The sequence below is a fragment of the Gallinula chloropus genome (assembly GCF_964237585.1).
Source record: "Gallinula chloropus genome assembly, chromosome: 3".
Classification (NCBI taxonomy): domain Eukaryota; kingdom Metazoa; phylum Chordata; class Aves; order Gruiformes; family Rallidae; genus Gallinula; species Gallinula chloropus.
Genome location: NC_140087.1, coordinates 79,151,458 through 79,167,782, shown reverse-complemented (window position 1 = coordinate 79,167,782; position 16,325 = coordinate 79,151,458). Strand labels below are relative to the sequence as shown.

Sequence of the window (16,325 nt, the reverse complement as noted above, 5' to 3'; positions counted from 1 at the left end):
AGCATCAAACAGTGGCAAACTTGAAATAATATATTATGTCATGTAACAGACCCCCAGCAATCAACAAGCAAAATATATTCTCTCTGAGGCTCTGCTGACATTTTTGAAATTACAAGGGCAAAGCCCAGCTTCTGCTGTTTATAATTCCAGCAGTGAATTACTGCCTTGTAATGGTTTCTTGGGTATCTATTACTTTGCATCTACTGCTGGAGTTAAGGCAAAACCCTGTGATGATTATATTGACAAGCAGCCTGAGGCTGTTTTGAAGCTCTGCAAGCCACTATTATGCCCCAGTTCAGAAGACCGGGGGAAAGTTCATTGATGGGTGGTAAATAGACTTATTAACCATATAGTTATCACTTACTGAAGAGCTTTCTGCTCTCCTTGGAGGTCTTTAATTCAGTGGAGGCGGGGGGAGGGGGGAACCAAACCCAACCTAAACCTATTTTAATGCTTCTTTGAAGAGACATTTGTTTTAAGGGAAGCACCAGGCTGGTGGGTAGGTGAAGCTAAAGCAGTGCTGAAAGGATATTTACTTTGGCAAGATCAATTAATCCATTTTCTGGCAATCTGTTTGTCTCTACTGATTGCAAACACTTAACAGGAGGCTGTAGGAAAATCCGGTATTTTAAGATGCTATTTTATTTGATTGTGAGAGGTGGGGGGAGGTTAGTAATTGTCAACTGCTCACTTTTCAACTCCCTAGCACTGGGAGACCATCAGGCACTGGTCTTCTTGCAACAGAACCATTCTTCCCTGTACTTCCTGAGAAATGGTGGCCCTCATATGGACCTGAACTGCTCCGCTGTCTTGAGGCATGTTACTCTATTTGAGAAAGGAGCACAAAGGCTGTCTGTCTCCTTTAGGCACCATGCTATACCCAAGGCCTTACAGCTTCTCGTAGGACACTTGTTTTACCTTGTCAGCCACTTGTGATCCATGCTCTGGAGAAGGTGCTGGTCACATAAAGCTGTTGGTAAGGTGTGTGCAAAGCTCCTACCTGAGTTATGAGGAGCTGCTGGCAAGCCTTTGTTGGGAAGAGGAGGAACAAAATTAGCTCTCTCATTGCTGTCCCTGCACTGGGTTCCTTAACTGAACAGTTTGTGGCCTAAATATAATCTGAGCTCTAAAGTTGTGACCTCTGGAATAAGCTAGTGCTGACCTTCCAAACACCACAGCTTAGCTGGAAAACAGCCTGGGCTAACTCAGCTCACCTGGGCTAACACAGCTCACCTGTGATGACTGCCTGGGGAGATTGACTCTGGCCTGGCCAGAACCAGGACACTAATGCTGATCTTCCCATCACCACGGCTTGGTTGTTACACTTCTCAGTGAACGCTCCCTCCTCCAATTACTTTCCTGCCTGACAAAAGCACCTGGCAGAACTGGGGAAGGAGGGCATAGCAGGGAGGCAGTTGATTACATTGTGTTTTAGCAGGCAAACACCACCACTGCTAACATGTGTTTGTCTTAGGGATTGAAGATACCTTCCGGACAGCTGCCACAGAAGTCAGCTTGCTTGCAGGAAGTGAAGACTTCAACGCTACCAAGCTGTTTGAAGTTGGTAAGCAGCCTGGTCAATCTCTCAGTGACAGATAAGGAAGTTCCTTAGATTTTCCTGTTTTGACTCTCATCACAGAACCAAGATTTTGGTTAAAATATCAGTAATAATGGCCACTTACTGTCTTGCTTAAGTTTACAATTTGAACCTGAGCATGCTTCTGTCATAGGATCTTTCTTCTCTTATGTCTTAGTAAATTTCTGTGCTGCTGTCATCCTAAAATGCTGATTCTCTGTCCTAGTTCAGAAAAGAGCTGTAAGGCTGGGGGAAAATCAAAATCACACACTAGCACTTTGCTGAAATAGCCTCGGATGGAAGATACTATAAAGACATTTTAGGTACAGCTGTCACATTAAAAAAACACTCCCAACAATTATTTTTAGGGGATGCATAGCTTTTATATCTGTGCATGCTGCAGTGGGGGTAACCAGAGCAATTTTACAGGGCATGACTTGATACTGCTCTACCTACACATCAGCTTTATAACGTTCTGATTTCATCCCTCCCATGAAGCCCTAGCGTGGCCAGTCTTCCACACCGGATGCAGGACTGATTGGGTAAATAATGTAACCCGGCACCTCCCTCCTGTGGTGACAGAGCACAATAGTTAATGACCACCGGGACAGGACTCTTTGAGATGGCAGAAAAACAGGGCATGCATCACTAAGTAAATATTTTGCAGGAATGTTTGCTGCAGGAGCTTTAGGACCCAGCCTTTGCCTTACTCCAGGGTCCTGTTAAGTAAGTGTGGAGCAAGATGTGCAGGGTTTTTTTTGAAAGCCTGTAGAGACCCTAAATAATGTTTTAGGTAGGAGATGTTTGACTGGATTCTCCCAAGACTCTTGCAAAATAATAAAGTGCCAGTATCAAATGTGCTACTAGTCTATAAATCTCTTTAATCTCAGCTATAAGTTAGGGCTCTGGTGCCCTTAAGTCCTCCTAATGTACAGACACTCTGATATTATGTCACGTACGCCCTTTCAGAATCTGGATCGCTTTTGGCTGCATTTGCCAGCTGAGCTGTCGGTCTCCATGTTTGATCTACAGGTGCTTGAAACACCCCTTTGGGAAGATGGAGCCCAAATCCAAAAAAGTATTTGTTAGTTAAAGGACAGCCTGACTCAGGGCTTAATAATGAACTTTAGAAAAAACAATCCAGGCCTTGCTAGCCATCTTGGAATTTCTATGAGAAACTTAATCCTTCAGCTTCTGAATCTGCTGTCTCACAGGGTGAGGGTGTGGGATAGGGGTTTAAACTGCAAACTGGCATCAAAAATCACTGTGATTTCCCTATTTCATTTCTGCCGCTTGCAAACCCGTGATAGCATCTCCTGTGGGAGTAACAGCAGCTAAATTAGAACTTGCCAGGTAGAAGTGCCAAAGGTGGCAGGGAGCTGCACTGTAACTCAGGCTAGTGCTGCCCCGAGGCCTCACACGTGTGAACTCCTCACCTGACAGGACGGCATAGCCCCACGTTTCAGGCAGGGAGCTGAGCTTTGACTGCCCTTTCTCTCTCAAGCAGAGCACTGGTGCTGAAGAGTTACGCTTTACTCATTTGTTATCGCTGAGCAGATGAGCTGGGATGCTGCATAATGTGCCTTAAGTTTCCATTTCCTGCCCTTCAACAGATACTGATAGCTGTGAAAGATGGATGAGCTGCAAAAGCGAGTTCTTGAAGAAATATATGCACAAAGTTGTCAATGATCTCCCCAGCTGCCCGTGCTCTTACCCCAGAGAAGTTGCATACAGCACTGCTGAGATCTATGATCGAATCAAGAGGAAAAACTTTCGCTGGAAAGATGCAAGTGGCCCAAAGGAGAAACTGGAGATCTACAAGCCCACTGCACGATACTGCATCCGCTCCATGCTCTCTCTGGAAAGCACAACGCTTGCAGCACAGCACTGCTGCTATGATGACAATATGCAGTTGATTACCAGAGGGAAGGGGGCAGGGACACCAAACCTGATCAGCATCGAATTCTCAGCAGAACTCCACTATAAAGTGGACATTCTGCCTTGGATTATATGCAAAGGTGACTGGAGCCGATACAATGAAGCACGGCCTCCAAACAATGGGCAGAAGTGTACAGAAAACCCTTCAGATGAAGACTATTACAAGCAATTTCAAGAAGCAAGGGAATACTGAAACGATTTTCCTCCTCTTCAGACAGAAAATTGCATTTGTTTCCTGGATGCCAAAGAACTGATAATGGCTGCTGCATTGTCTCCTTGTCAGGGGTTGATGGGTTTCTTTCTAATGAATGTATATAGTTGTAATATAATACATAAGTATTTTTCACAGTGTGTGTAATTTATAAACACATATCTCTATCTATCTCACACACAACTATTTTTACATACAGACATACATAAACCCTGTCCTGGTAGGATTTTGTACAGCAATAACAGTCATTTAATAATGTGCATTTCATTTTATTGCCCAGCTATAATCTAAGTGCAGGCTGCAGGGGGGTGGGGAGTGGCTGCTGTCACCATCAGGCCCCAAGGCCCCAGCTGGGGAGGGCACACACTTAAAAGCTGTTGTAAACACTAGGATTGCAGAGTGTGTTCTTCCATGTGTCAGTGGTGTACAAGATGAGCACACCCACAGCACCAGTTTTCTCTGTAATTGATTTAATGCCCGGTCATATCTAAGAAAGGAAGGGTAAGAGTACTCAGAAGTGAATATAGACAGTTACCAGCAATTTTCTGTTGGAATTCTTGTTGTCTTCTAGCTCAGTGGTTGTGAAGGAGTTGTTACAAACAGCCCAGTCCTGGAGACATCTCAGATACGGGGCTGCAGCTGTCAGGGAGTGTGTCTTTATGTTGGGGAGCAGTTCTCCAGGGCAGCTACCTGCAAATGAACATGCCATAAGTCTTTGGAGGAGTGAGGCCAGAGAAGGAAGCCAAAGGAAAAAAAAAAAAATCTACAAAATTACAGTTGCTTCCCAATTTTTAATAATAAGAAGAGTGTTCAGATCTGCTGTGAAGTGTCACAGTTTAGCCCCAGCCAGCAGCTGAGCACGACGCAGCTGCTCGCTCGAGAGCTGAACCCAGGACAAGAAGTTTATCTTTTTAAAGAATGGGAAAAGTGGAATAAACATTTCTAAGCTCCCTGGGATTACACATGCAACCAGCCCTTTCCCCCCTTTTATCATATGCTGAGTGCACGGTGTCCTGCAGAAGAAGCTATTTTTTAAGGAAGCTGTCAGGGAGGAGCTATTGGTGAGTTAAAGTATTGATTTTTTTAAAAAAGCTAGCATTATTTTTGTAAAGTATTTATTGAATTGTAACAAGAACTCACATGTGGGATATGTCTCTAACATGAAAGGCTTCTGTAGATGGAACTTGATTACCAAAAATAAGACTGGTGTTAGGCACAGACTTTACTTCCAAATTTTTACACAGTGCAAGTTTACATACATAATCCTGTAATCAAGCAGCTGATACCTGCGTTCTTATGAAAGCTAAAGATTACACCGTGGGTAAATAAATACTTAGAGTTCCATCCTGTGAAAAGCTGTTGTGCTGCAAGTCAGTGTCTTCATTTGGAAAGCAAAACTACATGTCACTAGAGAAGCGCCCATTCTGGGTTATGTGGTCTGATGTACCTGTGCACACTGATGTGGAGCCTCACACAGGGGTAGAGCTGATCTTGCCTTGCAGTCAGTCACAGCAGAAAGATTCAAGACAACTATGAAAGACAATTCCTTCCTCTATATATGTACACACATAAATGCAGTAAGTCTTTTCTCTAGCACTCTTGGCCTTACAGGTGCTGGCTGGTCACATGCTTATACTAAGTCCACCAGGTCTGGGAAGTGTCAGGCTTGTGTTGTTCTGCCCAGGTGGTGTGCATCGGGTCATTAAAAAGCAGCTTGGCCCTTGGACACCCACTCTGACCAAATGTGTGCTGGATACACTGCAAAGGCTCCCCCCGAACGTGCCAGACCCAGTCTGACAGGCTGCAGAGCCTCAGAAACACAGCGGTCCAGGCAGAGCTACTGCACATGTGCAATGGCAGCTGAGCTACTGAAGTAACTGCAGCAGCTGGAAATCTTGGCGGAGTCATGGGATCTTCCCAGATGCAGGCTTGAGTGGGAGGTGGGGGAAGACGTGGATACATTCTAGCATTAGCTGGTAGTAACAAAACATGGTTAGTTGAGCAAGAGGGTAAACATGGAGATCACCCCTTAGTTTTTATAGAAGCCAGGTTTTGTAAATTCTTGCAAGGTCATAAGAAGGAGCCATGAGCTGGTGGAGCCAGTTAAATTGAGAGCAGATGGATGAAAGGCATAAGCAGCTCCAGGATCAGTCACTTAATAGAGAAGACAGGTATTTTCTGCAATGGTGGGGAGAAAGCCCTGCTTTTTACTTCACGTAGCAGTGGGGGGGGACAGCGGTCTCAGGTTTCTCTAGCGGAGGGGTGATGAGAGGGCAGTCACAATTCATGAAATACAAAACACATCCCCACAGCTTATGGATTAGTAAATGACTGCACTATTGAGAAATGCTGCCACACCATTAGTACTGACCATAACAGGGTGCCAGGGAAGAGGAAAAAACACTCTACTAAATGAAATGGCACACAACTTGTCCAGTGTGACCACTCGTAATTTGCTAGAAATGCTGAGGCAGCCCAGTGACCACTGATAAGGACCTACCAGGTTTTTCACAGGATGAGCCCCGAGCACAGGTCAGGACGGTATTTGCATTTCTGCCGTCTTAAGCAATGGGCTTCATTAAAACCAAAGTCAGTCCTGGTTTATAATAAATGGTGATTCATTCAGGGCTGGGCAGGGGTGGTTTTTTTTCTTCTATTTTATCTCCTTTCCAATGACTAAAATTGTACCTGAAGTGACTTTGTATAGTAGTCCTTAGCGAGGCGCTGGAGTTTACCATGGCCAAATCTGGGTCAGTCCCTCCCTGTATTAGAAGAGGAACTGAGGAAGGGTTTACATTCCTGGGCACAGGTCAGTAGGTAGAAGGAGCTGCTGTTTTGATTCTCAGTCACCACAGAACGTGCATATTAGACGACCCAACTGAAGATATTGGGGGTGAGGGGGTGTGGGTGGGTGGTGTTGAAACATGAACTTATGGACTCAATGTTGAGAAGACCTGAGAGTCCCTCATTTACCAATTTCTCATCAACAAATCATAGAATCACAGGGGTTGGAGGGGACCTCGAGACATCATCAGGTCCAACCCCCAGAGTAGGGTGTTTTTACCTCCTGGGTTTACTCCTCTGCACTTTCTCTCAGGCAAGCACAGCTGTTTGTGCAGCAAAAGGAACCAGTCAAGTCATCCAAGTTATTTTTAACCCTGATGAATCAACAGATACAGATTACAGCATGGCTTTGCCGTCGAGTTGGCGGGAACGCCTCAAGCTGGCGTTACTGCTGAGAAAGATGCGTGGAGCGGTGCCCCGAGGCAGCCAGAAACGGGCTGAATGCGTACCTTTGATGGTGAAGAGGAGGATGAGTAGGCCTGGCTTCACATTGCCTGGACAGCTGCTGAGCAGCAAAATTCCACTAACATAACCCACAGCGATGCAGACGGGTTACAGGACAATATAGCAAAAACCAAAACCATACATTGTCGAATCCCCACAGCCCTGTGTTAGTTACCAGCTGCATCCCCCCCCGCTGTGCAAAATGGTTAGCCCTGTCAACGCATTCTTTCACAAAATGCCAGCCAGTTCATAGCACTGCTGTTCCCACAGCTAGTGCTTCCACTGATGGGAGCCTTGGTTGCAGCGGGTAACTGATGAACCTGACACTTGCAACTGAGCAGGGTCAGGAGAGCCAAAAGTGGGAGAGGAGAAATAACCTTTCCCAGTTGAAGAATCTGCTGCGTTGGGGCAGGGAATTGCAGCATTCCTGTGTGCCATTTAGTGAGGGGGATGGCCCTGCCAGGCCACAATGCCACAGCCTTCTATCTGTGGTGGTCTCCTGGTCTGCCGCAGGAAGGCAGTGAGGTGATGGCCTGCTCCCCTAGGGAGCTGCCTGAGGCTAAGGACCTGCTGATGCTCCCCCAAGCCTTTCCTTTGCTCCCCTTCCTGCATTCTCCATGAAGACACCCCTAGAGTCGCCCAGCAGCCATCATGGCTCCCTGCAGTGGGTACCTGCTGGGCAGCACTTAGGCTGAGCACCAGAGTCACACATTCATCCCTCCTCAGAGAAAAGTACTTGCCTTCGGGCTGGACAGACTACACAGAAACCCTACCCAAACCTGGTGAGTGCCATTCCTAGCTCCTGGCAGGGCAGTGAGATGTTATAACCCACTCAGAGTTACTCTGCAGGCTCCATAAAGTCACCTGCATGATCATCTGACACCACACAAGGGGCACCGGCATGACATGGCTCTCTCTTCTTAAACCAGAGGAGCAAGGCTGCAAAACTGATACGGACACGCTTGGATCTCTTGATGCTCACTGCATGTACCTGTGAAGGCATAATAAGCACAGCCACGTCCCTCCCGCCCACACCCACGGAGTCCAGAAGGAGGGCACGAGCAGAAGACCAGCAGTGAGCAGCAGAATGAAGATGACACCTTTTCCAGTAAACGCATGTGAGTGCTGGTTGCTGCCTGGCTGCATTGGCGGTTGTGTGACAGCTGAGCGAGCGTGTGGTTTTCTATCGCCAGTTCTCCCCTCCCTTCCCTTTGTAACTTTTAACGGAAAAATGTGTGGGCAGTTTCCATTATGCCTGCGCCGTTTCAGACAAATTAAGGGCTTGGCTAAGAAATCACCAGTTTCATATTTCACACAGAATACACACACATGCATATATTTATATATCTATGTAAATTAATTTAGGATATCCTCTAGTCATGCACTTTGCCGCAGTACGTTGCTGAGCGCAGTGTCTGCAGGAGCAGACCCAGAGGAGAGCGCTTCCCTTTGGCCTGCACAGAGGGGATGAGGCTATTTTTGCCCTTGCATGGGGGGGAGAAGGGCCAGGAAGCTGAACTGGCAGCAGTCATTCTTCAGCTCGGGCTTTTACTCTCTGAGTGGCAGGTTTATTCGTTTTCCCTTTCCAGCCGTGTTGCTAAAGCCGCAGTACGCCGGTCATGACTGTTAATTTTCTATCAGTTTAGGGAGTTAGAAAGTTTTTATCCTTACTTCTCTATCACAAGAAGGATCGAGGGTGTATTTTTAAACACACAGAAGCTTTTCATTCAGTAGAATGGAACAGTTTATAAGGGATTCAGAATGTTATACTGTGGAAGTGATAGCAGTACTGCACAGGCCAAACCGGCCAACCCCAACAAAACTAAGTGTGGGTGGCTCTAGCTTTCAGAGCAGCGCTTAGATAATATTTCCTTTTTAAAGCTGCACAAATGACATTACATGTGCTAAATGTCAGTTTGCTGTTTTATTATGGGCCTGACCACTGCTTAGTGTGGAACAGTGTTTCACTCAGGGGGGATCTGGTATGACTCCGAAACATGCCTGAGGCGTGAAAGGGTTGGCATCTGCACACCACAGAGGCAGAGGCAGCATGTGAGTCAGAAAGTTTGGGGAGCAGAGAAAGCTTGGGAACCAGCTCCTACTCCAAGTACCATCTTCTGGGATGGCTCCTATCTCTGCACAGCTGTGCATAACCCATGTGCTTGTCCCCAAAGGCAAGCTGCAGCCATCCCCTTCCTCACTTCCCAGGGCAGCTCTGGAGGGGACATTACTCAGCCACAACAAAACAGAGCCAGGGCACTACTGGCTTTGGGACAAGCCCTACCTGAGTGACTAGGACACTTGGAGTTAGGTAAGAAGATGAGACAGGTACAAACATACTTGCCATGTGGACACAGGGATTCCTCTGCAGCATTTACTGTCAGGCAGTTGATGGGAATTGCCTTCAAACCATGGCACAGCCTGGCTTCATCCACCTCCCACCTGCCAAAGAAGCATAAGAGCAGTTTGCCAGCATTTTTGTGGTCCCTGTCACCTCCTAAATGGATAGGGGATACATCCTAGCATGATGCCTCCACCCAAAGCCAATCCCCACCAGGAGGAAAAAGCAGATCCTCATGTGCCAATGTCCTGGCTGCCTCTGCAGCAGTAACCATGTCTGACAGCAGCGCACCAGTTCTCTTACACCACCCTCATCACACAACCTGCCTGGGAGGCATACAGAAAAGCATAGAAACAGGAGTCTCCTCTTTGGGTTGAGAAAGTGGATGCAGTACAAGGAACACAAATGACTTCTGGCCATCTTGGAGAGGAAACAACAGTGTTTTAAGTCTCATTAAGCAGCCTCATTAAGGGTCATCAAAATTCAAATCAGTGTGTGGGTAATGATATCCTGAGGGACAATGGCCTCAGAGAGGGGAAAGAGAAGAAACAAAGCAAGGCTTGAAAAGGCGCCTACCAAAGGTAACACTGAAGTGATACCTATGTCCCCAGCAGGCTGAGGGCTTCCCTTGCCTGGCCATGTCCTCACAGTCACATTCCCCAACTGTTTCACAGCGTGTTTAATCCCCACTAGGTACACAGTACCAGAGAAGCCACATGAAAAGGTCCAGCTGGTAGGTGTAAGGGGAGGAAAAGCTATTGAGCCGCTTTTCCTGAGTAACAGCCCACATGGACGTGTGTTCACAGAGCCCGCAGCACAGTGGCAGCTGCACCACAGCTTTTAGCTGTCCACAAGAGGTCAGTGGCAGTGGTTAACCTTGACAAATAACTATGTTTTGCCCTTGCCCATAGTGGCAGAGCCACTGTATTCCTGTAATTTAATGCGGCTTTTGCTCCAAAGGTCAACCCCCTTTCTCTCACGTCCGTGCCAGCCACCCAGGGCGGTGGGTTTGCCCCTGTCCCAGCACCACCAGCTGCACGATGGAGCAGAGGCAACGGCTTGGGTCACTGGGCCAGTAACATCTTTCCCTACAAGGACAGGGAGACCCGGCCTCATCTTCCTAGTGCACAGAGAGGAGGCACAAAGCCACCAGAGATACAGAGGCAGGAGGTGGGAAAGGATGCTGACTCAACCTCAAGCCCAACTGCAGCTGTCATTGCTAGGCTGGGTGGCCTGCTTAGAAATACAGCCCATGGGACTGCCCAGCAGATCCAGTCTGTGAGCTGAAAGGAGACCAGCAGCATGCTCCATGCCTGACCATTGCCAGCACTGATGAAGAGGAGGACAGTGGAAGCTACATACTTCAAGATGCAGCTATATACAAGATCCAACACTGCCAAGCTGAATCTCAGTCCTGGGATGGAAACAGCACCCTGACCATAACACAGGGAGCTGGGCCTCACCCACACTGAAGGGACACATGGAAGGAGAGCTAGGCTTTGATGTCTGAGTCACTGTCAGGGGGTGTTATGCCTGCATTAGAAAGGAGATGAGACCAGATGTAATTCCAGATGTAGTAGACCTGCAAGGTCAGGGAGTCCCACAGGACTGTCTGCTCCATCCGGCACCTTCAGGCTGGGAATTGTGCTGTGAGCTGCAAAAGTCTCTTTAACCAGAGCTTGAACAGGGAACAGAAAATTTGATAGAAACCGTGTGATTTGTTCCTCCCATGAATATCCACCTCTTTCTCCCACAGGTTGCCTTCTGCCACCACTTTCTGTGGGCATATAGCTGCTCTCCAACAACTTCAAAGCCAGAGCCCTCCAGAGAGGTTCATTTTCTGGCAGCAAAACAAAGGGGAACAGCAGTACCATCACCCCACACCCAGCTAAATGATGTCCACCACATCACTGCACCCCCAAAAATGCCAAGAGCAGCCAGGCCCTTCTTTGTAGCAGCACTCCCAGCTTTTCTACCAGCTGGCTGAGTTTTTCAAGTAGATCCAGGTGTGGACTCCAGCAAATGCTACTGCAACAAATGAGGCCTGTTTGAAATGCTAATACATTTGCTGCTCACCCTGGGGTGCAGGGGACAAGTGACAGCACCTCTCCTACCACTAACTTGCCCTGTGTCGGCTTTGCACGAAAGCAGTTGCACATGGTGGAGGCATCACTGCATCTCTGACAGTGCAGCTCAGCACCACTGACAATGGCCACTCCTTTGCCCTCATTTACCCCAAAAAACACTTCCCATGCCAGATTTTTCCTTTTTTTTAATGCAAAGAGGCAAACCCAGACCTCCTGCATGAAGACAATTTGTCTCTCCTGGACAGGTTCCAGCATGAGGAGGCTATTTTATACATATGGGCTCTCTTTCATGTTTGATTGCTGAACCAAGATCATATTGTTGTCCAGCTCAAGGGGGGGTGGGAGGTAATAGCAAAATCCATTCAAATCAGGCAAGCATTAGGTGAACTTAGCTAAGAATACATCTTCTGATCAAACGGAGAGCAGTGTTCTCTCATACAATTAGACCATTTGCAGGAAGGCAAAAAGAACCAACTGTGATGCTTTCAGGGCTGTGGGAGACAAGCAGCCCCCAGGAGACGATCACGTCTCTCCCCCAACGCACTGGGTCAGCATCCCTGGGCAGGCTGCAAAAGGAAAGTGCAGTTTAAAACACCCTCAGAAGGTCTATCGTTGCTTTGCAGCCCTAAATGCAGCCCCCCCATTCAATGGAGACAAGGATACAGGGAGATAATGCGTGAAAACAAACCCCGAATGGTCAGAAAATGTTTGAATATTGTCTTCAGATTTGCCCAAGGTGGGCAAAGTGCTGCTTTTGGCATTCAAGAGCCGGTGGCACAGCCAGTGCAGGAGCAGGTCAGATGAATGGGACTGTGGGGAAAGAGAACCCGTACCAACACGTAGTAGCAAACAACAACCGTGTCTGTCATACAGTGACTCTGTCTGTAACCACCTTCTCCTCACTGGGAATGGCACCAAGTGGGCATCGAAATCCACAGGCACAGCAAAGGGCACCCACATTTCTGCTCAGTGCCACCTGTGGTGGGTGGTGGGGATACAAAGAGCCAGACCCTTCACCCTCCGAAGTCAACGGCAAAGCTCAAATGCTCTTTAGCCCCGGCCGCTGTTTCGGGAAGGAACTCCACCAAAAAGAAAGAAGCAAACATTTTCCATCCTCCTCTCTTCCTAGGCATTGAGCAAGAGTAACTTGCAAATTGCTTCCAGTGACTTTGAGACAACAAGGGAACAAACAACTATCAACAGGCATTACACTCATTGCTTCACACGAAAACGGTTATGAGACTGAAGGGATCCTGACAGGCAATTGGAAAGCATTGATTTTTATGCTAATTTTATTGTATTTTAGACCAATTTTCCATGATTTAAAACGTGCAATGTAATAGGGAGCTGGAATGCCTTCTTTTGTCATAATATTTCACACCCAAGGCCTCAGAGCACTTTTGTGAATCAAACTCTGCAATAGTTTTACAAAGCAAACAGTTTAGGAAGCAAGGAACTGGAAATAGAGGGCAGTTCTCAGAGCTGGTGGTGGTCACAGAGGAGCCTATGAGAAAACTGAAGCATCTGGCTTCCCCAGTCCCATGCTGGGACCATGGGCTCTTACCATCCTTGGGCAGACATCTGCTGACAACTCACGGGTTCCCTTCGCCTGGTGCTGGAGCTCCTCACGTGCACACCCCTGCTGCACTGTGCCATGGCAGCAAAAGAAACTTGGAAAGAGAGATGGGATGGCTTCAGCAAGGGAGGAAAAAGTAGAACGTGCACATTTTGCATTCACTAGTTCAGATTCTCCCCTGGAAGGAAACAGGATCAACTATCTTGGCATCATTGCTAACTGGACCATAGCTAACTGGGACCATTTGACCGGCCCAGTTCAATTCTCATGGCCAAGCAGCCCCACTGCAAAAGCTAGTTGCAACTGGAGCTGTGAAACAAAGAGCTCAAAGCCTGAGCAAATAAAAAAAGCTGTGCTGCTTCTTGGTGATCCCACACAAACACATATGGGTGAGGCTTTTTAGTGCTTCCATGCACAGGAACTTGCCTATAACCATAGGCAATGGTAACACAAACTTCATTAGATTATTGGCACATAACTACAGGGCTTCAGGGGACTACGAGCTGCTAGCTTAACTATACCCATATAGCGAAGCTCATATAACTCCTTCCTGAGAGCATTTCTCCACCACAGGCAGAATTTCCAGATTAGACAGGGAAACAGTTGGGGCCTTTCCACTAATACAGCCTTTCTCACATGAACAGTATGCTAAAACCAAAACTGATTATCAGCTGATGGTTCTTATAAGCAACAGTCAGCCCCTACGCACCTTCAGGTGGGACAGGCAGCCTCAGGCACCAGGGCCACAGCCATATCTGGTATGGTTTGCACTTATGCTTCTGTCACAGTGCAAAACCTCTTCTAAGTCCCTCACAGGAGTCTCAGCAACTGCAAATATTTATAAGCTAATTTTCCCCACAGCTTTAAATCATGAAAATACTATCATCATGATTTTTAGGGAAACCCATGGTGTCAAGAGATAAACCTGGCCAAAGTCAGAGAGGAAGGGCTATGGCAAAACTGGAAATTGACTATAAATTGCTTTTCCTATAGGTCTGGATGCCTACCTGTGCAATCTGTCCTAAGGAACCTGCTTTGGCAGGGGGGTTGGACTCAATGATCTCTTGAGGTCCCTTCCAACCCCTACGATCCTGTGATTCTCTGATCTCCATCTTACTTCTAAAGGGATTAGCGCTCTAGGCAAGACAGCTGGGAAGTAGCTTCAATACTGGTATTTTTCTAAGCTCTCGGTGATTATGTCTCGTTTCCACCATCAGTTTAGACAGAAACCAGGTAGCCACCAGATTGTGTGAGGCAGAAACCTGTGCCCCACACCTCAAAGGAGCACACATACAAATCCTCTGCACCTCAAAGAGTATGAAACAGGGTGCACACCGGGAGTGCAGACAGCATAGACATGTGCTCTCAGCAGCTCTCAGGAATGTGCTGCTCACAGGGTGGCTCGATGATACTCCATCCTGCATCCAGGAGGGCTTTGTTCTCTGTGGAGTGAAACCTCAGCCTTCAGTTTATTAAATGCAATCACAGAAGCCAAAAGGATGAGTCACAAAGCCAGTTGTGTAAGCATGCATATGATGAAAGCACAGAGGACATGCATTTTCTTCACAGAGGATTGCTTGGGTCTGTCAAAGCCCCTCTGATGGGCATGGGCAGACAGTTGGGGGATAGCCATCATCCATCATCCATCACCTCCCACCCGATGCCAGGGAGGGCTCAGGCCTGTGCATGTATTGACTGCAACAAAGCAAACAGCGGGTACAGACACAGTGGTGGGGACACCCTGGCACACAGTCTCCTCTGCAACATCAGTCATAAAGCATTCTCTGTGGCAAGCCAGGATTTGGCCAAAAAAAAAGGGAGCTATGAGTCCCAGCTCCTTCCCTTGGACACAGCACTGCCATCCCCCAGCTCGCTGGCTACATCAGCTCCCAACCCACCTTCCCACTGCCCCTGTCCCCTGGCTGCTTTTAAAAGAGAAACCAGGAAAAGGGAATGGACAGGAAGAGGGATGAGCACCCCCTAAAGCTCCACCAACAAAGCTGCTTGGACAGGACACCTTTGCCAGTGAGCAGATTGCAAACAGCACTGACTGTGGGATGCAAAACATACAGAAGCAAAGGCTGCAGCACGTCCTGGCTCAAGCTGGGCAGCATTTTTCTGATCCTCTCTATGCTCAGCAGATTTCAAAGCCTTCGCCATGACCAAACACCTGCCTGACCACAGGAGCCACAGTGGGAGGCAGAAGTGGATCCTGCCTCTCTCCTGCACTGGGTCTTTGGCTTGGGAAAAACACGGCTGCCCGTGGAGCAGCACTGGGGAAGAAGGAAAGGGGGAGCAAACACCTGCGGGTGCTGCTGTGGCAGAGATGGTTCAACCTCAGAGAGGGACCTGCTCATATCTCTGCAGGGTCTGGAAGGAAAACAAAAGGGGTAGCTTAAAATTAGCTCCAGGGACAGCTGTCCCTTTACACTGCATCACTCACAAGTATCCACACCACGGCTGTGAGGTCCTTTGGTGGTGTAGGTAGATCCTCGGAAAAGCGACCAGGGGGTTGGCTTTGTTCTCCTCACCCAGACTGCCTCTTTTCCTTACCCCCTGCCTCCAGCCAGATGTGTTCACTGCCTCTCTCCTGCTAGCCCTTGCATTCACCCTGGTGTTAATTCAGCAATTCAACTCAGGAAGCTGATCCAGCTGAAATCCTCAGCAAGAAAAAAAAAAAACCCAAAAAGAACATTTCCAACCAGGATATAAGCTCTGCTTTTGAACACAAAACCCTTCCTAATTAAAGAAAAAAATATAAAGCAAGCAACTGAGGGATCTTCATAAAAAAATCTCCTTTTAAGTTGAAGAAAAGCACCATGAAAGTACCAACCTCCTAACACCATAAACTGAGTTGAAAAGGAGATGGTGACTTTAGCGAAGAGACTACAGGCTGCATGGAATTCAACACTGGTTTAGTCTTTTAAAATAAATCAACTGGCAAAGTTATGACATGACCTACTTAATTTGTTGTCTTGAAACTTGATGAGCATTTAAGATTTGCTCCCAAGTCAGGAAAAGGAAAAAGAAGAGAAGAAATGCAGGCACTATATCCAAATCCCTACATTGTGATGCTGCTCCCTTCTAGGCACTACAAAAGACACTGTTACAACAGTGCTACCAACAAAAAAAGTCAAGCTCCAGCAGCTCTCACAAGTAACTCCAGTCCATCATCCTGCCTCAAAACAGGTCAAACAGAGTGTTTCTAGCAGAGATTTGTTCCACACGTTCTTGAGAAGTTTCTGCTGACGGAGGTTTTGCTCCACACCTGAGCAAGATATCTGTCTCACAGAGCATAGCTCCCTGCT

At 47.4% G+C, this 16,325-nt stretch overlaps 1 protein-coding gene across 1 annotated transcript in view; it reads left to right on the top strand.

Annotated features, from left to right (window-relative positions):
• The window catches only part of ISM1 (isthmin 1), a gene marked incomplete at its 5' end in the record, with an annotated part of 38,400 nt that extends 34,654 nt beyond the window's left edge, over positions 1–3,746 (top strand). Inside the window, 2 exons of the mRNA XM_084262032.1 lie at positions 1,475–1,564; positions 3,190–3,746. Of these exons, the coding sequence (XP_084118158.1) occupies positions 1,475–1,564; positions 3,190–3,707 (608 nt within the window). The 3' untranslated portion in view covers positions 3,708–3,746. The remainder of the gene's footprint in view (positions 1–1,474; positions 1,565–3,189) is intronic.
• Between the last annotated feature and the right edge of the window lie 12,579 nt (positions 3,747–16,325).